We start from the raw sequence: 23472 nt of genomic DNA, 5'->3' as shown, positions 1-23472 counted from the left end.
ACTTGATCAGTTTCTGTTCTTCTAAAGAATTTTTTTTTTCCTACAATAATTTTAATACAAACATGAAATATCCTCAAGTATTTAACATAGTCTGGGACATTTAAGAACAGCTAAAATTTTGCGTTTTCATTAAATATACAAAAATACTTACCATGAAATATTTTTTTAAGTGAATCTAAATACAATAGTGCATTGACATATATTTAATTCATCCCGTCACCAAATCGGAAGCACTTGAATCTCAAATCACATTTCCGAATTGAAATGATTGAAAATGTAATAAATCAATCTTAGCTCCCTGAAACACCAAAATAAAATAAAAAAGTAAAAAAATGCACTCAACAATATTGTCTTCAGTCATAACGTTTGCTCTCCAGATAACACTACAAGGAAACCAATGTTAATTGATGGCAGCCCAGATGTTTTGAAGTGTGCGGGAGCCATCTAGCGGTAAGGTAAGAGTCCAAAGCACACTCATGTCCAATTTTTGCTCACATTTCAAGGCAAATTAAATAAATAGGCCATGCCACCTTTGTTTTTTTCCAGATTAGATGGGGAAAATGTTTTATTGCCCAATGACAACATTCACAAATGAATCATCCCAAGGAGCTGGCAATAGAGAAATTTGGCTGTTTAATAACTTGCTTCTCTAAATGTGTTATGCCATTGTTACTCACCCGTTCACTTTCCACGTGCAGAAAATGCCCATCAGAAACCAAATGGCAACTAAAGTTTCTGTCCGGGAAACAATTCTTACACTCGCAGGTTCAATGTTTGGAGGCGTGGGGATTTCACCCTCACCAAATAAAAGGCTTCACAGTACATCGTTTTCTATTTGCTTGCGAGTCTTGAAAGCTTTATTTACCACATCAAAATGGCAAAATATCAAGATTCTTATGCAGAGAGTTGTTTAAATAAATAGCATGGTTAACAATATCAACATATACAATAAGCAGTGGTTGCATTTTTTTCCTGCATAATACAGGGAAGATTACATTTAACTTAACGAATAATAAACAAACAGCCAACAGATAGTTTGATTTGGCATCGTCACAATCATAAACAGGGAAGATGTTTATACAATCATATCGGAAAAGTGCTTCTTTGCTAGAGAATTTTTCACATGTTGACATTTTATTTGGGGGGGGCCCAAATCACCCAAATGATTGGACAATTTTTATGGCACTATTTCATGACGCAAGTAATGGTTACTAAATACATTGTGCTGTGGAGTAGTATGTTTCCAATCCAATTTAGATCACACAAAGCCCAGTGTAACTTTTAAACTCACCAGTGTGCCTTGAAGAGTTGCACAACATCTCAACTGCATTTTTAAAACCATTAACAAATGTACAACCTGTGATTTGTGCTGGGTGGAGAAGTAAGGCAGTCAGCAGAGCAGGTATGATTTTGTTTGTTTTCAAATTATCACGCGGAGAGGGGGTTGCTACGAGAGTCAATTCTCATTTTCTTGAGGTTTTTTTTGTGTGTGTCATTTTCACAGTGAGAAGTGTTCCAGTGTATGCAGCATCCTTGCCAGTTGAAAAGGCCCACTTTCACTTATTTAGAGGAGGCCATCTTGCTCGAAAACGGAGGGCAGCAGCGAGAAGTCGAAGGGTACAAACTTGACACCTGTTCCGTGGTAGAATTTGTTCTGAAACTCCACCCTGGAGACAAACAAGATGAAGTCATTCCAAAAACATGAAAATGTCAACATGGACAAAAAAAAAAAAAAAAAAAAAAAACTGCAACAAGTTCTAGATAATAAAAGGACGACACGTAGTTTCATAGTGTGTCGATGACATAAGCTCACCAGTGCAGACGCAGCGCGTGGAGGAAGGCCGACAAACCTTCCATGACCAGCAGGATGGACACAGTGAGCAGCGCGAAGACGCCAAACACAGGCACTAAAAACACCACCCCAACTCTGGTTGTGATCCTCAGGCCCAGGCGCATCACCATATCCCACAACACCTCGGACAGCTCTGCAAAGCAAATGACAACAATTAAACTATTAAATGAAAACCTCTCAGGCAGTGTCAATCAAAAGTCAGCATTTTTTAGGCGCGGCACCTACAAAGTGAGTCCACTTACGCGCGTGCGCCAAGCTGAGAGCCCAGAGTCGCAGGTACGAGGCAGTGTTGGAGATGCAGCCCAGGCAGTATTCGATGGTGTGGATGGCCTGGTGCAGGAGCACGTCAGCGAAGTCAAACTGGAACACAAAGTGCAACGGAAGCAAGTTACATTACGTGTATATTTTATATCAGAGGAAGGCAAACTTGTGTGCACAACTGGGTCAATGTGGATGTAAAAATAATAATGATGATAATAAAACAGGTCTTTTTGCTTTTGATTAATGAATTTAACCAAATATTTAACAAATTTAATAATTTGTTTAAACACTACATATGAATTTTTTATTAAATCTTAAATGTGTTATAATGCAATAATAAGGAATTTAATTATTAATCGCACGTATTGCTATCTTATGATATCTTATTTATTTTCATCATTTATAATAAATGTCTTAATTTCTCTCTCAGTAAATACAAAAAATAACATTTGACAGTATAAAAAAAATAATATATATATATTTTACAATAAATCAACCAGGTTGTTCAATGAGAAATTAATTGTAATAATTATATATTAAAACATGGAATACAGTACTGTACATACATTTGAACTCATTTGCTAAAAAACGTATAAATACGTTCTATTTAAAATGTAAGTGGCCCAAAGACATATTTATACGTTTTTAAAGTTGTTTTTTTTTAATGCTAGAGCATACAGAAGGCTTTGATGCTGCCTCTCAACTGCAAAGAACGGTTGAAGAAATTGTAGTTATTACACAGGTGGCAGCAGAGCAAAAAAGATCAACCAGGGCAATTTGAAAAAAGCTCATTTACTCACAATTCTAAATAGATTTGTGAACAATGATGAAACTTAGCTATATTCCAATGCCAATTGCTGCAAAATGGAAACTGATAGAAATATACTTTTTTTTCCCTGATGAAAGGAGACTCAAATCTTGCTTTTGGTGGGTTCCATGTTTTTACAGCAATAGAACACAATATTCTGTGGGTCTTGCAAAATTTGTCATAATCCAGTAAATCAGCCGGGAGTGAATGAGTTAATTAAGCAATTTTAGTGACCAAAAACATCAAACTTAATGCATCAAAAATTTAAGTACCCTTGATAATGTAAATGCTTGAGGGCTTGATTAAAAAATGCCGCAGACAGAAAATGACTGTCTGTACCTGCTTTATATGCTAGTAGGTCATACTTATAAAATTAACAATGTTAAATTCTGACCCACAATCAGAGAGGTGTAAAATAAATGGAACAACATGTTTATTATTGTGGTTATACTTTACAGTAGTATCCAACTGTGAGCAATAATGGCCAGTTCTCATTCACACCGCAGTAATGATTTGACGACTTGGGCTGTTCGCACTGGATTGTGCAGGTGTACTGTGTGTGGCAATGTCAACACGGCATATACTGTATCACATGAGACTTCTGCATTCCAATACACAAGGGGATAAAAAGTAGAGTATAATTAGGGTGCTTTCCCCAAAAGGAAAGTAGGCGATAAAAATGTCAAAATGGAAGGAGTTACTTCTGACCCATAGAAAGAGCTCAAGCACTTATATAAACACAAAAGTGGGTTTAACGGTAAACTTGTCTCTCTCACCTGTCTGGGACGAAGGTCCCTGTGGGCCATCTCATCAAGTCCCTCCTCTTCATCATCCTCATATGCTGGCGCTGCCGAACTGTCATCCTCACTAGCGCGCCTCACCCTCTCATAGCCCTGAAAAACGGACACGATGTTACTTTCTGACAAATTAAAACGTTATCAGAGATACTTTTTCAACCCTCTTTTAAATATGGAAGTGTCCACCACTGTTACAATCATTGCATGCAATCTGTTAGATTAAATAAGGGGTCTGCAACCTGCGGCTCTGACGCCACACGTGGCTCTTTAGTCCCTCTCCTGTGGATCTCTAAAAATGTATTCTTCAAAGGAATTCATGATTTAGATAAAATGAATAATTAAATCATTAAATAAATAATTACATAAAAAAAAAAGTCAGAGTCCATATTTTAAAGTTGCAAGAAAAAGAGAGATGAAAGATGGAGGAAAATGTTTTAAAAAATTACCTGAAAATGACCAATAAGTGACCATAAAATGTCCAAAAAGGAAGGGGAAAAGCAGAAATTTACCATAAAATTGGTAAAAATGTCAGGTTTTTCTAAAATTCTGAATTGAATTTAAAAAAAAAGGCAGAAAAGAAAACATTCAACAACAAAACAAAAGAAGAAATTCTAAAAATGAACAATTAAAGTAACCACCAAATGTATAAAAACAAAAGAATCCTGAAAATTACCATAAAATTTATAGCAAAAAAAGGTAGAATAAAAAAAAAAATAGCCATAAAATAAAATGTCCAAAAAGGAAGAAGAGAGGCAGCAAATTACCACAATATGTCCATAAAATTGCCAACATTTTTCCAGAGAGGCAGAAAAGTCTAAAATTATATGAACAATTACAACAAAAACAAAATCCAAAAATGGAAGATGAAAGGTCGAAGAAAATGTATTTCGAAGTATTGGATGTTGCATATTTTTCTGTTATGGTGCAGCTCTGATTAGCTCTTGGGCCCATCAGTACATGAAACAAACACTAACACACCGTTTTGTTCATCACAAAGTTCAAATGACAGTTTTTGCTGTTATTTATTTGGCCTAAAATGGCTGTTTAGACAGCAAAGGTTGCCGACCCCTGGACTAAATGAACAAACGATTTAGCAACCACCATTTTGACATCTTAGTAAATCAGGCCCCGATGCCAAAGGAAGACCTACTCGGCGCCTGCGTAGGCCTTTGCCTCCGCGATGCATCCAGTACAAGAATAAAGGTTTGCCTAGCAACAGCACGGGAACAGACAACATGGCGATCGCAAGCAGGAAAATCTGCAGCCCCGTCTGGAAAGGGAAAGGAAATAGACGTGAAAAAAAGAGCCCAATTCCAATATATAGGGTGAGAAAAAGTTAGGTTGACATTTGTGTGTGGTGTGTTATTACCTGTCCCGGGTACAGAGGAGCGACGTCCTTGCCCTGCATGACGAACATGTTAATGAAGTGGATGAGGATGCTGGGGGCTTGGCTCGAGTCCCGCGCCGAGAAGGCCAACCACTTGTAAAAAATCATGAAGGCCAGGTAGCCGAAGAGACAGAGCAGAAAGAGCAGCTCGGGGAGAAATAGCAGATAGACATCATACTTCTGCTGGAAGTGCCTAAGAGGGAATGCAAGAACATACAGACGATTTACTAAGTCATATTTTTGGAGAAATGATCACTTACGTGAATTACTGAATGACTCACAAGTGATTGAAGACACTCAGAACCACACCAAAACTCATGTGGATGACCCCAATGACCACGGACATCTTCATCTTATACGAATTGAGGAAAGACAGCCGGTTAACCGCCATGCTCCATATCTGTTGAAAAACAAAACAAAAACAAAAATAAGAACATCTCACTGAGAACAATGAGTCATTATATGACTAATTCTATCGGCATTGATTGCATTTACTCACAGGATCGATGCCAAACGGGTACGGGCCCGAGAACACTCCGCTAACGTTGGGGTCTAATGTGAGCAAAGTGTTGGTTTCAAGTGTTTTGTTCCTGTAATGTACAAAGCAGACCATTCTCATTAGGCCCAAAGAACATGCATCTTTCATGGCATCATATGGGAGTTAAGTAATATTTTGTATTAATTTAGACAAAAGAAAATAAATGCAAATGTTTTATTATTTGACAATTAAAATGGTGATGAAGTATATAAATACAAGGGGCGTCAGAATATGTGCGTTCATTTTGAATTAATTAAAAGTTCCTTTAACGGCCTAATTTAACCATTAATGACCGCTCCACGTCAAAATTTAGCAGCAAGAAATGTAATAATAATAATGCATATATTTGTGGAAACACAAGTTACTTCATGTTAAAGGTTAGATAGCTCTTAATATGAAAAGAAAAATACACTGAGCTCTTACCAATGTCTTAAAAATGCAATTATGCCATCTAGTGGCAGAAAAATGACCTAAACACAAATCAATATCACACTCGTTTTTTACAGTACAGTACATCTTCTTAATTTGTAACTAATTGTTATGAATTATTATAAAATTACAGTATCAATGACTAAAAGATGCAGCCATATTTCTATTTAACATTTTTTTATGCTTTTATGTTAACACGAGTAGAAAACATATTTTATTGTACATTTAGAACAGATGTAAAATTTGTGATTAATCAAGAGTTAACAATTAAAAACTAAAAATGTTAATCCACCACCACTAATAAATACACAAAAATATTTAAAACATTTTTATTTCTTATTTTATGACAAAAAAATAAAAAATATAAATGTAGAAGAAAATATTGAAATATTTTTGGGTGAAAATAACTATTTTATTTGCTTTTTAAACTATTATATTGAATAAAATAACCATGATGGAAAGCACCATTAATTAAAAAATCTATATTTTTTAAATTATAAAATGGGAATTTTATATGCAGTAGTAAGGCCTCTTTGAAATAAGGGCAATTTTGACAAAAGTTCTATTAAATAGATTATGCAAATTAAATGTTTTTAAAAAACATTTTTTAGAGAAGTTTTCCAGTTAGAGGATAAACAGCAATTATTTAATTTCCCATATAATCTTTTATCGCTGGCGTTGGGCTGAAACCCAATAAATCACAATTTTTCCCCCAAAAGTGTATACTATTGTTCAGTCAATAAATAAATGATTGACTAATCTCGTGTTGAAAATGATGCAATATTAACGGTGGAACAAACAAAGCCGTTTTTGGGGTCTCTTGAAAAGTGACTATTTTGGAGGCGATACGTTAGTCAGTTCCCATAGAAGTGAACAACATACGTCCACTGTTGACTGGTGAACATGGCCTTGACACTCCAGCCTGAGCCGAATATGTTGAGCGATTTGGAGAAGCAGTCGTTGTAAATGAGGCCCGTGTAGACGGAGAATAGCCCCATCATGAGGATGATGTAGCGCCCGTTGAAGAAGGTTGTCCATATCTGCAGTCATTTAAAAAAAAAAAATGCATTTTGGGGGTGGAGAAACATCAGGTGGCAAGCTAAGAAACGCTCACCTCATTACTGGAACGTTTCCTCGTCTGCTTTTTTTCTGTCAGCACCATCCAGAGCGCAAAGCAGCTCATCACCGCGCCGTGGCCCAAGTCGCCGAACATGACGGCGAACAGGAAGGGGAACGTGATGATGGTGTAGGGTGCTGCAAATTAGGAAAGCATACAGGTGTGTGAGATGCTTTTTCGTATCAATAAAATTAGAATTAGGGCTGGGCGATATCACGATACCGTCAGCTCATTTTCTGCCACTGCCTAAAGTTTTTTTTTCCCCCCAACCGCCATTCTTTGCATGTACACAGATTGTCAAGAAATAGTGGTGCAAAAAATACAAAAATTTGCTTCTTTTTTTTAAACAACAAGAAGCGACCTCTGTAGTGTTTGTGAAATGATCAAACCAAGCGGGGAACTAACTCTTCAACGGCAATTTGCAAAAGTTACTGTAACTACTCCAGAGCACAACAATACGCTAATGTGCGTTAGCTTAGCAAAAAGAAGAAAAAGTCTGCGTTGCATTCAAGGCCCATTCAGACCATGGGAAACTACATAACCGGCGACCCACTCATAAAGGGTTGCTACAATATTGACCTTTATTTATAAAAGGTGCTTTTTACTTTGCTACCATCAGCATTATTTTTACTTTGTGCTTTCGTGCTGCTCTTCTTTTTTTTCATACCTTGACTTTATACCAGCCAAGTTGTGTGTACTTTAAAACATTCGCTATTTTGATTACCCTACTTGAAAACAGAACTGTGACTTTTGTTATTGTTTTGCTCAGGTATTTTGCTGCTTATAATTTATATTTTTCTCTACAAAAAAAAAAAAAGGTATTTATTATTAGTGTTCATTTTCACAAACTAATAAGTGTAGCCTATTTATTCAATACTATTCTTATTTCATGTGTAATTTAATTTGTATTTCATATGAATAAAAAAATTGACATAAAATGTAAATTGACATTTTATAATTAAAAAATCGTGATATTCTATTTGTGCAAGATCGTCCACCCCTAAGTCATATTTAATTATTTCATTTTCACTACAGTAGGGCTTCTTAAACTGCGGCCCCTGAACAGCTGGTATCCCAAAACATAAAACATAAATCAATTACTCCTTTCTACTGTAACCTAACTTTGGAATGAAGAAAAGCTCAAATGTGATTGTAATATTAGTTAAATAAATAAAATAAAATGTTCAAACTCAAAGGTGAATTTATTCTTGTAAGATCACAATTATTATTTATTTATTTAATTCCTGTGGCATTTAGAGGTACACATCGTAAATCGTTGTTAGCATTATGAGGATCCATGGAAAATTTCTTAAGTGTCGCTTACCTGGGCTCACCTCACGATAGTCGCCCACCCCGTAGGCCTCCACGATGCTTTGAAATCCACATGTGAACTTGTTGGTCCGGACTAAAGTGGGAGGGGTGTCGGCGCTCGGGATGCGGTTCACAAATGAAGGAACTGTTGCGTCACCTTTTCGCTGATGGAAAGAATATGAAAGGATTCAACATTTTTGTCAGCGCAAAAAGGTTATTCGTGTAGCTGAATATGCTAACCCAAATATTAGAAACACCCCACCTCTAATAAAATAGATGTAGCGTCCTTACCGAGCCTTCCTCTAGCGCCCCCCGTAGGTTGGCCAGGTCACTGACAGGACACCAGACCTCGGCGATCAAACACTTGTTGGTGACGTCGAAACTGCACAGGTTGAGGATGTGGTAGATGGCCTTCATCTTTTTCACCTGCACCACCCACGCGTATGCCGACTCGGCGGCCCTCTGCAGCACCTGCTTCAGGTAGTCCTCCGTGCGATGCAAAACCTGCGAGGAACAGAACTCTCTCATCATCATCATCGCGTTCCATTCCGAACCGTGAAGATCTATCCGAGCTGCTCTACGTTGTTGAGGTCTTGGATGCGCGTGCGTAAGCTGTCCAACATGTCTGCCCTCTCTTCGTCGCTCTCGGGGTGAGGATAAAGATGGCAGTGGTAGCTGAACGGTGAGGAGAAGAAACAAATGACTGGCTAAAATCGAGGAAGTTGTGGTGATGTAGAACTTACCAATCGCAGATTTTTTGAACCTTCTGTCCAATTTGGTCTCCCCAGAAGGAGATGAGGAACACAACGTTCTTGCTTATCTCACCCTATAAACAACAAAACGTTCTTATTACTTACTACAAAGACTATTATAGTGAATTCTTATTTATTCTAGTGCATTTGTTCCAGATCCAGAAAAGATGAGAATCCATTGTATAGAACAGAGATGGGAAACTTAAATGTTGGAGGGGCCACAATTTTTCATTAGTGCTACTAGACCTTACACAAGACCTTAACCAGATGTATGGCAAAAATGCTATTTTTAATATCGACAAAATACGTGTAACAATATAATGAATTTTTGGTAATAAATTTCTCAATGCAAATATAAAATCAGCTATCCGCCCAACCGACAACCGGTTTGAAGCAAACCACAACAAAATCACACTTTTTTTTACTCTAGTGCAAAGAACTCTCGTATTAAAATTACCATTCAAGGATGACTGCTGAACAAGAAACCAACATAAAGGACAATAAGTTCTTTTGGAATTTTTTTCAATAAAATAAACTCACTATGCCCTGCATATCATTCCAAATCCGCAAAAAATTATTAGGCATACTCACTTTGTAGTATAGGGCGGTATATGACATGTCTATATATTTATTTATTGTTTGTTTTTAAAATAAACATGATTTAAATGAATTAATGATTTAGATAAAAATAAATTAATAAATAATTAAATATTCAAAAAAATTCCAAATATGTAAGTTGTCAGAAAAAGAGAGACGAAAGGTAGATGAAAAAGTTTGAAAAATGTAATACTTAAAAGTGTCCAAAAAGTGACCATAAAAAGGAAGGGGAAAAAAATAATCAGAACAATTTATTTTAAAAAAGGCCGGAAAGAAAACACCCAGAAACTGACCAAAACAGAAAAAGAAAAATTACCATAAAATGTTTTTGGAATTACCAAAAAGTCAGAAAAATTAATTCAAAGAAAGAAAAGGGCAGAAAAGAAAATGTTCCAAGAGTAACTATAAAATGTCCAAAAACAAAAGATGTGCTAGTTAGCTAACTCCCATGGTGCTCGTTTACCTGCTAGGGAGCTAGCTAGCTAGCTAGCTAGCTCGCTAGCACTAGGGGCTAAAGAAAACTGTGGCAGGGTTTGTTTCTGCGCATCATTGTGGAATAAATCTCATTCCTCATTTCGTGGTCTGCGTGTTTTGGGATCCACTCTCACCATCTACCCCGGTGACATAACAAAAATTACCATAAAATGTCCACAAAATTGCCAAAAGTGTCAGAAAACCGATAGCAAAAAAAAGGCAGAAAAAGTAAAATAATAATAATAAATAAATAAAAAGCCATAAAATGTCCCAAAAAAATGGAGAGGCAGAAAAAATGTCAGAAATTTGACAGAAAAAGTCTAGAAATGTATGATAAAGTAAGTTTGAAAAGTTACACACACACACACACACACACACACACGCGCACGCACGCACGCACGCACGCACGCACGCACGCACACACAAGGTAGAAGAAAATAAATCTCAAAGTATTGAATGGTGCATATTTTTGTGTTCTGGTGCAGCTCTAATTAACTCTTGGGCCTTCAGTACATTGGACTAACACTAACACACCGTTTCGTTCATCACAAATGTTTTGCGGCACCAGACAGGTTGCTGACCCCTGCTTGAACCTCACCTGCATTCGGCTATGAACCATGAATGTTGGGTTTCTTGAAGACTTGGCGTGAATGCGAGTAGCCGTTTGTCTACATGATTGTGATTGGCTGTCCCGACTGACGACAAGCGCAAGAGAAAACGGACGACACGCGCTCACCGTGTCGAGGTCAGCGAGGTTCTCGTCCACTTCCGCGTAGCTGAGGATGGTGTAGCCCTTGCACACCCGCCATAGCATGCGCTCAAAGGCCTCCACTTTCACCCGCTGGATCAGGCCGGAGATGAATCTACAGACCAGCGCGCATTGACATTGAGCTACGGCGCTATCAATGAGATATCCGCGGCGGCCGGCAGCTCACCCAAGCTTGGCCCCCAGTCTTTGCATGCCGGTGTAGCCCGACATTGAGTCCGTGTCCATGGTGGGGAATTCCTCATACTGGGGACCAAGAGCCTCATGCTAATTATGAAAAAGGACACACTTTTAAGCTAATGCAAGATTGACATTGAAAGATCTGTTAGCTCCTAATGCTGGCCACCTCTGCTATCCGGAGTCAATTTAAAGCATTTTCTTTTTTTGGTCTTACGAAATCTGCCGACGTCGTGCCTGAGAACTGTCCGACCTCAGTGACGTTCCGCTGTATTTGTGACACAAGCAAGCAGAAAGACACTCACTCTGGAGCGGCTGTGTATGAAGTTGCGCGTGATCTTCAGCATGTGCGTGTACTCGATGAGCTCCAGCAGGTTCCTGCGCAGCTTCTCTTTGTTCCTTGCCACCTCGCTGAGCTCCATCTCCAGCCTCTGAAGCTGCTCCTGAAAACACAACAGTGGCAAAATCGTTATTTATTGAAAATGTGTTCATCGTCCGATGTTCATCATCAGTTGGTAAACTGCCGAATGGAATGAAATCCTGAACAAGCCTAAAATGTTAAGTGTATAAACCGGCCTCAAATTTGCCAGTGACAAGCTAACAAGTCATAGCTTTGGGTCCACAAAATTATTTATAATTAACTATGTTGTATCCTTGTTGTGTTGTTTATCACCATCATCATTTTTTCCTTATACACCATAAAACACTAATAAAAAGATGTCTAAAAGTTAAATGTTATCTTTTTTTTCTTTCTTTTTTTTATTATTATTATTTTTTAAATCATGTCAGTTTCTCGTTAGGCTAAAGCTAAGTTAGGGATGAGTATTTACTTTATTACATGTGTTTGATTGTAGTGCCAGCCTGATTATGTAATGTAGGTATGCGCTTTAACATACTACAGATTTTTCATTATTAACTCATTCACTGCCATTGACGGCTATAGACGTCAAAAATTCATTTGAACTATTTCTATTAGTTAAACATTTTTTTCAATTTTGTTAACAAGAGTATGAAAATCCTAGGAAAAAAAATTAAATTTAGAACAGATATAAAATGTGTGATTAATTAACTAGTGAAGTCTTTTTTCTCTTCAGAAAAGGAGAGAAAACAAAACTTGTGAAGTCATGCGATTAATTAGGAAAAAAATTAATCGCCTGACGCCCCTAATTTTTAATAATCTTTTCTTTAAAAAAAGAAAAGTAATTTTATTTTTATTTTTAATAATCTTTTTTTTTTTTAAGAAAAGATTATTCAAATTAGGGGCATCAGGCAATTAAATTTGTTAATCATAATTAACCGCATGAAGTTAACTCACAATTAATCAAAAATGTTATATCTGTTCTAAATGTATAATGAAAACAATTCTAGGTTTTCATACTCTTAACAAAAATGGGGGAAAAAAACGTTAAACTAATAGAAATAGTTCAAATGAATTTTTTACGTCTATAGCCGTTAATGGCAGTGAATGAGTCAATAAAAGCCTTTTTTTTTTAAAGAATATATTGCTACCATCTAAGCAGAGGTGTCCAAACTTTTTTCTCTGAGGGCCACATACAGTCAAAGGATGCAAGGGCCACTTGGAAATGTTCTTTAATTTATCAAGCACACCAAAATCAGTCAACCCCTTTTGCTTGTAAAAATTTATCATCTTTATTCACCACAATTTTATAAAGAATAATGGTGTTACTTGTTAAATTGCAAATAGTTCATTTGAATATTTAGAAAAGCTCTACGGTATATGAAACCAATTTATTAGTAGCAGATGTCATTTTTAGTATGTGCCGCGGGCCGCTTAAATGGATGGCAAGCCACAAATGGGCCACAGTTTGGACACCACTGTTTTTTTCCTTCTTTCTAAAGCACAGTATACATACATATATATATATACACACATATACAAACATAAATATTTATTTGTATTTTTAAATTCCAATGGCATTTAGAGATACACATTGTGGTTCTATTTAACTAATTCAAACCCAAAAATGTGTGAATACGTTTTGTTTTTTTAAAATACTTTGTCCTTCTCTCAAAACGTATTAATACACAGGTTTTTTTTAATGTTTTTTTTTTATGCAAGAGGTCGTTTAAAGCAATGGTAGATATTACAAAAAAACGGCCAGCAGGTGGCACAGAGTATAAGAGATCAGCCAGGGCCATGTGGCAACAAGTTCCTTTTCCCAGTGTTTTCAACAAGTTTGTGAATAATGATGAAACTTAGCTACATTCTAATGCTAATTGCTGCAAAACTGAAAGAGATGCAAATAATAATTATTTTTTTGTGATGAAAGAAGAGACTCTAATCTTTATTTTGGTAGGTTCCATGTTTTTATAGCAATAGAACACAATATTGTGTGGGCCTTGCAAAATCAGTCAAAATCCAGTAAAACAGCCGGGAGCGAAGGGGGTTGCTTCAGTGAAAATGACTGGGAGTGAAGGAGTTAATTGTCATTAAGCTTAGGAGGGTGTCTTGGGTAAAATGTCTGACTCGGGGATTCTTTGAGAAGCCCCGATTTAAATGTCTCAGAGAAGACTGTGGAGAAAATAGAAATGATCCTTGCACTGCATGTCATAATATCGGAGGCATTGATGCCTCAGGTGGCGCGTCAGCTGTCAACCCTTACCATGATCTCCAGCACTTGTCTAGGCGGAGGCGCAAGTGGGCTCTCATCCTCCTCAGGAACAGCAATCTTAGCCTTTTGGATCTCCCTCAGGAGATAACCTGGCCACAAAAGAGAATCAGCTTAGTTCTGCATATTTGCTATGTGAAGTATCCCCAGGCGCCACCTTTACCCAGAATCCTCTCCATCTCCTCGCATCTCTTGATCTCGCTGACAAAGCGCCGCTGGAAGGAGCTGACGCTTGGATTGAGCTGAAACCAGAGCGGTCGACAAGGTTCACGTTGATCAGTGGGAGAAGAGGGCAGTTAACAGCGCACTCAGTATGGTTGGATTTTTTGCATGGAAACTGCAAAAAACACAACTACACATTCTTCTATTTCTTACTGTCATTATTATATTCCTGCAACCCAAGTGACGATTAGCGACTACTACATAAAATACCAAAGCAGTACATCTATTGTTGCCATGACGACTAGGGTGGAGCTAGGGCATTGCGACGAAGCGAGCGATGAAACAGTGTTGCCAACTTGGCCAAGTCATAGAAAATTTCCATATGACCCCTGAATGATAAGTTTATAGTTGTGGTTGTAGTTTGCAGTGGTGTACAGCCACATTACATAATAATTAGGGGTGTGCCCCCCCCCCCCCCCACCACCACATCGATTCTCATAAGAATCGCGATTCTCATTTAGTACGATTCAGAATCGATTTGAAATGTCTCAAAATCAATTTTATTTAAATTATTTTATACTGTCTTGCCTTTGTGTGTGCCTTTATTTGGAGCGCTGTTCATGTTGTACTGGATTTGGCCACTTAGGGGCAATGTGGTTCCACGCGGTCTAATACACTGTTAAGTTGTAGCCACACTAGAGAGTAGAAGGAAAAAGTCACAATCAAGTTATTCCAATAAAAGTTGTTTTTTTGCAGTGTGGAGCCGTTCATTTGAGTGATAAAAGTGCCGCAAGTAGCGCGCTAATAAGCATTAGCGAATCAGACTGGAGTAGATAATTACAATTCCTTGCACATCTATAGATTGAAGCAAAAATCATTGTCAATCAAATCATTTTGAATCAAAAATCGTTCTTAATCGAAAATCGATTCTGAATCAAATCACAGAACCAAAAATCGGAATCGAATCGTGAGACATTCAAAGATTCCCACCTCTAATAATAATGAGCTTTAAATTCATATTTTGATTAACTTATTCAATTACATTTTTCCATTTTAAACATTTTCAGATTTCTAATTTCAACGTGAAAATATAATTTCCTTGTCTTAAAGAAGTTGTCAACCCGTTCAAAATTTGACAAGACAGACTGAAAGCAAAGTTTGCGAGTGTCCGGCGAAAATCTTTGCAACCTTGAACAAACCCTGAAGATCAGAACCAACACATGCTAAGCGGCGCTGCTCAGCGAAAGGCGGCCTTAATTATTTGTGTTTTAAGTTACAAGCATGTTCATGAAACTCGTAAGCCAAGGCAGTAAGGAATGGCTGAATACTGAAATAATAATGACGTCGTCTCAATTATTCTGAAATTTGAAAAACGTAAGAAAATTCGGTTGTATAAATGGCAACAAGTGGACAGACAGGTGGGCTGTACCTTCTGCCATCTATCTGAAGAGCATGCATTGTTCTGCCTGTCACTGTCTATGTCGCTGGCATAGATGCAAATTAACAAATTTCAGAACAATTAGGTGAAATTGGATACATCTCCCAGTGCACACCTGATGGCACACTAACGTGGCTTTGGCAGATACCTAATGGTGCTATCGTGGTGGTCTACAACCATGCAGGTGCACGAAAGCCGCCAGAAAATAACAAAATACTTCAGACACGTAATGTATGTTGATGCTAAGAGTACTTACATCTCGGAACTCGACCAGGCCCAGTTCACCGAGCTCACTGATGCAGTCGTACTCCGAACCAGATTGCAGGAACAACTGGGCCAAGCACATCTCCTCGCTCCGAAACACCATCTTGAAACGTGGCGCTGCCGCCCGATTGTGTCTTTAGAAAGCAACTCAAATCACCATGCGTGGACCATCACGCAATTCTGCAGACCCTTTCGCCAATTAGCACGAGGATTAATTATGAATTGGGATTATCCTCATGCTGCAGCAACCCTATGCGGTTCCGTCGCGTTGTGTCTTCCAAAACGGGTGGCCGTTAAAGCGACAAAAAGGAACGCAAACCAAGACAAAAGCCTCCTTTGTGCGTCGAGATGGGCTTCATCCTCGCTACCTTTTCGACACCTGTCACTTGACGCCTTTGGAACAAGCGGAAAGCGCAGCACGGCCGTGTACAAGCGGCAACCGAGCAAGGCTAAAAAAGAAATAATCCAGCCTTGGCTCTAGCTAGCGGCTCCACGCAGGTTAAAACCACGTCACGGGTGGGAATGGGCTCAGGGCCTTGGTTTATTCGCACCGCCGCGACCCGCCAATTGACACAGATTGAGTCTGGGCAGGGTTGCCAGATCCGCTGTATCCTCCCCACGGAGCATAACCTGTTTCTCGAGTCTGTAAACATTAGAAACCTAAAGATAGCATTTCAAAATACACTAACTACTATTTTGATATTGTTAATAGGATGGGAAAATAAACGTGGTTTAAATGAAATAGCGGGGTTTCTAAATTAGTCAGACCAGTTTTATTACTGAATATCTCGAAGAACGCATTCGTAAATTGAGCTAAAATCGAACATAAAAGCAATTCCATGACAACGCGGTATTTGTATCGTTTTCAACACGATTGCGTCGCTATAAAAAGCAGGTCCGATTACAAACCTGGCAACCAGCCCATCCGTTCCATCCCTGTCTGTTGGGTGTTCTACCCTTTGTTAGACCCTTTGTCCACTTTTGACCTGAGGCTGAGCAACACATTTTAAATTGGTAATTAAGACCGATGAATTAATAACGTTACAATCTGAGGAAAAAGTGCAAAAACATTCAGAAACATTTACAGTATTGGGCAGGGGGGAAGTCAGATGTTAAACTTACCCTGTGGAAGGAAGACAAGACAAAAACATTGAATGAAAAATACTCATATTTGGAAATTATACATTAAGGGGGAAAAACAAGCAAAAAAAATTAGGGAAAAAATAAAAATATACATATAACCTAAAATGAAAAATATCATTATTGCAGAGATTTGAGACACAAAGAAAAATAAATCTAGACAAGAATTCAAGTGGCAAAAGCTAGGATATTCTTCCAAAATTGCTGAAACGGCAAAAAGAAAACTGCCAAATGTCAACCGTGACAATGAAGGAGCTTCAGAAATTTGTACTGGCTATTTATAACATGCAATTACCATCTCTCATCTTTTTACCATATATGTTTGGGATCTGGTTAGTGTGCAAGATCTTACAAAGAAAAAGATCCAAGCTGAGCTACATTTTACAAAAAGACACTTCGAAACTCTCAAATTCTTGGATGAAAATTAAGCGTATGGTCCGATGCAACCAAAATAATTTGGTTTGCCTATACAGTAATTACAAACTGGTGATTCAGCTGGAAGTGAGGACTTCAGCAAGGTGGACTGAATTATGAACGGATCCAAATATCAGTCAGTCTCCGCATAAATTCCTCTGGATTCTGCAACAAAGCAAGAAATGTCAGAAGCCTACTGGAACAAGTGAAACGTATTTGGTGTGATCAAAGCACTTTAAATGGTGGCAGATGCTCACTCATTTTTTACCTCACTTCGATTGTTAATTCTAGTTATGATCAGGGTGTGCAAACTTGTACAAACCACCTTATAACAGTTTTTACTTCCATTTGCGCTGCACAAGCTATGGGTCACTTGAATGGTGGAAAATTTGAAAATTGTTTTATTTTATATATATATATATATATATATATAAAAAAAAAGGAGTCAGAGACGTTCCACGTTCATTATCCAAGGTTTAATGGCAGATTTTTTTTTAAACATAAAAGTAGTGATTTTAGTAAATTCAGCAAGAGCTGTAATTGACCACCCACCCGACTCTCAAATAGAATAAAATCTTGTCATGCCTTCAGGCTCTGCGCAAGTCTGTTGAGTTCTTGCGACAGGGCGGTCACCGTGTCCAGGATGCGCTGCTTGTCCTTCCCGTTCAACCGAGTTTCGCACCTCTGTGCAAATTTGTCGGGGTGCCACAGGGCCTGCTGTTTGCGCAGAGCCTTCCGGAAGCCCGCCGCGTCCTTGCGGTCCACGCCGTGCAGCACGACGTCCGCCATCTCCTGAACGGTGCCGCGCGGCGCCGGCCATGGGATGTCGCTGTAGCTCAGCAGCTCGGTTCCGTCGCCGTGAAACGTGGCCTCGCACATTTGCTCGTAGCGGCGCTTCTTCCCCTGCCGAGTCTCCTCCTCTTTGCGGGCGGCGCGAGACAAATATTCCTCGTGTTCCTTTTGCAACCTGGCGTGCAGATCCTTGTAGCTCTGCTCCTCTTCGTCTCGCTTACTCTTCTTCTTCTTCCCGCTAAACGACGACGAGGCTATTCTTTGAGCTTCTGCGTGCTTCTTTGAGAAATATTCTCGTCTGATGCGATCTGCCCAGTCAGCGTAGTCCTCCTCGTCTTCATCAACAGGAAGGAAGTCATCCGCTGTAAAGCAAACGCACGACAGCAACCATTACAATGTATGTGCATTGTGCAGTGGAAGGAGCTGAAAAGGGGGCGCGGAAATCTGACTGAAAAATAAAGAGAAAAAAAAAATACTGAAAAAGGCAAACATTAAACAAAAGTAGATGAAAAATATCACCTTCATAGAAAATGTTACACAATTAAGAGGAAAATACAAACATATTCATAAACAATTTGACGGAGGGACAAAATATCAGAAAAAAGTGGGGGGGGAAAAGAAATTAAGGAAAAATGACAGAAAAATAAAGAGAAAATATGATAAGAGGATATAAAATAGTACAAAACATACATTATAGAAAAAAAAAGAAAAAAAAAAGAGTAGATTAAAATACACAATTAGCAAAAATACAATATTAGTGGCAAAATTGTAGCCAAAAAAAAAAGGTAAAAAAATACATGATAAGAAAATACAATATTAGGAAAAAGTATACTAGTAGATAAAAATACACAATTAGGGAAACTTCTTGTGCAAAAATACATAATGAAAAAGATATCAAACAAAATTCTGGGGAAACCATAACCATAAGGTGACCAAAACCATACAATTGGAAGAAAATATAATATGTTTTTTCAGAGCCGAAACTAATATGGATTTTTAGTAGTGAAGGATGCCAATAACTGATATTTGGAGCCGGTATTAATTTGCGGTAAAATGGAAAATACTGGCGTCCAAATTTGTTAAAATATCAACTACAACTCTTCACATTGGTGAAATGTCTCTCTTCAAGCACATGCTTTCCAGATTTGAAAAACCTTGCAAGTTTTATTTATTCACTTTTACCCTTGGACAATTGACACATTTGTTTTAAAATTCTAACACATGTTCAGAAAGTCTTCAGGTTCATCAGCATGTCATAAAAAGTTAAATGGAAATGTAAACAAATAAATAGCTACAGCAAGTTAAGTTTTCCAAAATATCAAAACTGAAATGAAACGTTCACTTAACGTTAACGTTATTTCAAACAAAAACAAAAGGTGCCAAGAGTTCCCATGGGGTTAGTTAGTAGCACCCCTTAAAAAGTTAACAAACATTTTAAATAAATAATTCCCTGAAGTTAACTCACTCTTATCAGCCATCAGATGTCCATACTTGTCAAATGCCAAATATCGGCACCAAGAACGGTTAATAATTTGCCTGTCTGACAATTGACATATGCGTAGAAAATATAACATTGGATTAGGGAAAGTAAATGGGAAAAAATATCACCATTCACCACCACCATCAAAAAGATTAGACAATACAGATGAAAATACAAGAATATTACCGGCATTAAAAAAAATAGTAGCCAAAATACAAAAATACCAGGAATTATTACATATTAGGACCCCTCCCCCCAATTATTAGACAAGAATCCAATGAAAAATATAATTAATTAATAATCAACAACTTGCAAAAAATACTAGCCTAATAAACAAAACTTTAGAAGAAAAAAAAAACACACACACACAAATAGAAGAAATACAACAATAGAAGGAGGGAAAAAAATCTAGGAAAAAATACAAATATTACGAAAATAATAAAAATATTATATATATATCTACAACTAGTAGACAGTGAGTTGGATATACTTTACCGTCATAAACTCCAAAGGTTTCGGAGAACTCATCCATACATTCGCCAAACAGCTTGTCCATCCAGTCTTTCTCCGTGTCACCTTGAGATTGGCTGCTTGTGCCTTGTCCACAAGGCTGCAACCAATAGAACAGATTGTTTTACATAAGTCAGGCTTTAAATGCTGCCCCCCACCCCACCCTCCTTTTTTCTGTATCTTATGCTTTCCTTGTAAAACTAGAAATAATACTCATTTTGATTTTGATGTTTTGAAAATGTCAATCAGCATTAAAAATGCTTGTCATGCATCTGCAAGTGGAGTCAACTCATCCAGAGTGCTCTAAATTCTGGTCACTTATTCATTTGTAACACAGTCATTGTAACTACATGTAAAGTGGACGCTACCTCGGAGTGTTTTAACCCATCCAGCAGGTCCTGGGGTGTCACGCCAGCCATGTTTGAGTCATTCATGGCCATCGGGCAACTCTTTCTGAGAGGCACAACCAGGTCATCATAAGCTGCAGAAGAACAACAATCAATATCAGTGATTTGGATTACTTAATAATAGTAATTAATCGGTGTCTGTTACAGTTATAAATGCATATACAGTACTGTATATGCATTTATTCAGGAGAGCATCCACTATTTGCAATTTTGTTGCTGCGTGTGTTGGGTCTTGGTCTCGACTCCCTAAGCAGTGAATAGTGTGGGTTTGTTTGGTACTTAGCTGTGTAAAGACACAGATGAGGGGTACAAAATAAAACTCACTTATTAGTTACTTAGTTACTGTCCGCTTTGCCATGGGGCAAAGCCGTGCACCAGATGCTATTAATAAACAAGCGACGGCAATAATATTGTGCAGTGTACGTCATTTTCAATCAAAACAGTCTGACAGGTTTAGCATGCGTCCGACCTGAGGCACCTCTCTTGGATGCCAGTTAAAACTATATCTATATCTCCCCACAACAACGTCATGATAGCTATTTCCTATCTATCCCACCTGTTTTCCCGCGTTTAAGAGCCCTGTTTACGGCGACGTGTAGCGGCGTGTTTCCTTTCTTGTCGGCCTGGCGCACATCGGCTCCGTGGTCGAGCAGTAGCCGTACTACGGCGTCGTCCCCCAGGCTACAGGATAAATGCAGCGGGCTCCTCTGCCTCTTGCCCTGGGAGAAGTTCACGTCCAAGTGCCGGTGTTTCCGCAGGTATGACTTGAGTTTGAAGAGGCTGCCCTCCTCAACATACTTCCACAGCCGCTTCTCCTCCTTCGTCAGCATACTTTATTGTGCTCAATTTATAAGGTTAAATAAATAAACGACAGGCCTTCTCCAGCGTACTTTGTCGAAGCGGCAGGTCGTCTCGGCACTTCCGGTGGCTGCTGGAGATGACGGAAGTGGTCTTCAACAATGACGTCCGTTTTCAAAAAAATTCCGGATACAAACTATCTAATGCGTGCGCACAAAGGTTCCGGAATGGGCATGCTCTTGCCGCTACTCCCGCTAGATGTCAGTATTGACTCTTTTACTACAGAGTATTTAAATGAGCAGTTTGACACTGATTCCGGTTTCCCCCCGTGTATTTAGAGGCGGCAACCTTATTTACACTCTGTTAGAAGCAGATACTTGTGTGAAAAAATTAACTCTGGTAAAAAAAAACAGGCACTGATTCAGAATCTGTTTTGAAGTAAAAAAATAAAAATAAAAATAAAACTGCCACCGCAATGTGTTCTAGTACAGTCATACAGTACTGTAGTCAAATAATTATATACATACAGATTTTTTTTTTTTTAAAGTATAACCATATTACCAAAACGTGTTCCCAAAGCTTTACTAACGTTGTGAACTGAGTAACAAAAATGTTAATTTGGCTAATAACTGGTGAAAAAGAAAAACAAATTCACTTCAGTTTTTTTCTTCCAGATTAGCCACAAGAAGATCATCATCTGTTGAAGTATAATTTTTTTTTAACAAACCTATTTTGACAAAGTAAAGAGTATAAAGTACATATCAGTTTTCGAACGTAGAGAGTAAAAATAAAATATCACTAGAAAAAAAAAAATTAAGTACAGCTTCCTGAAAAAGTAACTTAGATACCGTATAAGTATTTGTACTTCGTTACTTCCCACTAGTGAGAATACGTGGTCACACAGCAAAATAAAGTACGCAGTTACCGCAACATCCAGTTTTTCATCATTGGATTGTTTTATATTTATAACCTATGAGTGATTTTATATATTTATTGTAGTTACAGTATGACTGTCTGCATTTGCAGCCGTTAACGCTTTTCATCGTCATAATAAGTACCTCCTCTGTATGAAATGTGCCACATTTATTCTTATTAACTACCACTCTCAATTTTCAAGGCAATTTTGCCTGCACTAAATAAACAGCTACCACATGCAATTTGTTCCACGGTGTTTATAAAGTTGTGCCAGATTCCACACGACTTACTCAGTATGCATCATCTCTCCCCTCGGTATCTCTGTGGGTTTCTTGTGCGCCCCGGGCTCCTTTCAAAACGCCACCTGTCAGGAAGCCGTCACGTTACGAAGTCAACCGACTGCTTCTGCATAGTTTAATGTTTTGAAAAAGACCCAGTCTGGGGGGGAAAAAAAAGTTTATTTGAGAAGAGGAAAATGAAGACGCACATGTAATCAGGATAATGTGGCGTAAACTAAAAGGGAAACTGCAATTTAATGAGTCAATCCAAAAATTGTGATGGCAATGGAAACAGTAAATTTTCCAAATTCCGATGTACAAATAAGTAGCATCGGTGCAGAAAGCGGACTTATTTGGAGCTCGTCGAGTTAAATATTTCATTTTGGAATTTTAAACCTTTGTAAATAACTACTGGAATTAGAAACAGTCTGTTCCTGGTCAAACTGTCAACAGCTTTAAGACAATTTCATGTTTTTGTGTGTGCATTTTTTGGACAATAGTACTCCGGTGCAAGCTTGCCCATATTTGGAAGTGGTTGCTTAGCGGCCTACCAGAAAGTAGCATGGATGCTTTTCACACTGGTTGGTCTTTTGCTGGTGGCACTGTGAAATGATTCCACCAACTCCAATCTTTACAGCCAGAGAATTGTGATAAGAACTACTTTAAAAAGTCTATTTTAATAATTTTAAGCGTGTTTTACTAAGTTTAAATATGTTCAAACCATGTGGTAGGGATAAAACAATAAAAATAATGTTTACACTACATGGTTTCTATATCATTTTCCCCTATTCTAAATGTATATAATCTGTTTTTCGAATGGCAACAGGTGAGCGCATGTTAATTGGACCTTCTGGCACCTAGTGGCATTTAATTGTACTGCCCATCAATATGCGTCGCTGGCATAGACTGTTGAACAAAGCTACATTATTTTTTTCATACATAAAGTCATTTTTGGACAAATGTCCATTTCCCACGGCA

General features: G+C 38.0%; 2 protein-coding genes and 1 long non-coding RNA gene across 4 annotated transcripts in view; all 3 read right to left on the bottom strand.

Annotated features, from left to right (window-relative positions):
• Positions 1–827: 827 nt before the first annotated feature.
• atp6v0a2a (ATPase H+ transporting V0 subunit a2a) lies at positions 828–16376 on the bottom strand. 2 transcript variants are annotated; one of them, XM_086096251.1, is made up of 20 exons: positions 15753–16376; positions 14060–14138; positions 13891–13988; positions 11572–11709; positions 11259–11335; positions 11060–11186; positions 9244–9326; positions 9082–9175; positions 8792–9004; positions 8514–8664; positions 7187–7326; positions 6955–7112; positions 5605–5695; positions 5387–5505; positions 5088–5298; positions 4869–4988; positions 3698–3814; positions 2095–2212; positions 1814–1985; positions 828–1667 (listed from the first exon to the last, which is right to left on the bottom strand). In XM_086096251.1, exons 1-20 carry the CDS (start codon positions 15861–15863, stop codon positions 1565–1567), a joined length of 2520 nt encoding a protein of 839 aa, XP_085952377.1. In that variant the 5' UTR covers positions 15864–16376; the 3' UTR covers positions 828–1564. The 2 variants fall into 2 exon arrangements, with proteins under 2 accessions (XP_085952377.1, XP_085952376.1); XM_086096250.1 differs by having other exon boundaries at positions 11259–11356; positions 15753–16375.
• Positions 16377–17768: 1392 nt separating this feature from the next.
• Positions 17769–21797, bottom strand: nfkbil1 (nuclear factor of kappa light polypeptide gene enhancer in B-cells inhibitor-like 1). Its single transcript, XM_086097649.1, has 4 exons — positions 21060–21797; positions 20465–20577; positions 20082–20196; positions 17769–18468 (listed from the first exon to the last, which is right to left on the bottom strand). Exons 1-4 carry the CDS (start codon positions 21331–21333, stop codon positions 17894–17896), a joined length of 1077 nt encoding a protein of 358 aa, XP_085953775.1. The 5' UTR covers positions 21334–21797; the 3' UTR covers positions 17769–17893.
• A 753-nt stretch (positions 21798–22550) lies between these two features.
• LOC147161967 (uncharacterized) overlaps positions 22551–23472 on the bottom strand; it is a 13354-nt gene continuing 12432 nt past the window's right edge. The window contains exon 5 of the long non-coding RNA XR_015097321.1: positions 22551–22654. This is a non-coding gene — a long non-coding RNA (uncharacterized LOC147161967). The remainder of the gene's footprint in view (positions 22655–23472) is intronic.

The sequence above is a fragment of the Leptonotus elevatus genome, chromosome 15 (genome assembly GCF_054856555.1).
Source record: "Leptonotus elevatus isolate MCC_2025b chromosome 15, RoL_Lele_1.0, whole genome shotgun sequence".
NCBI lineage: Eukaryota > Metazoa > Chordata > Actinopteri > Syngnathiformes > Syngnathidae > Leptonotus > Leptonotus elevatus.
Note: the sequence above shows the minus strand (reverse complement) of the source record. Positions and strands in the feature narration are given on the sequence as shown.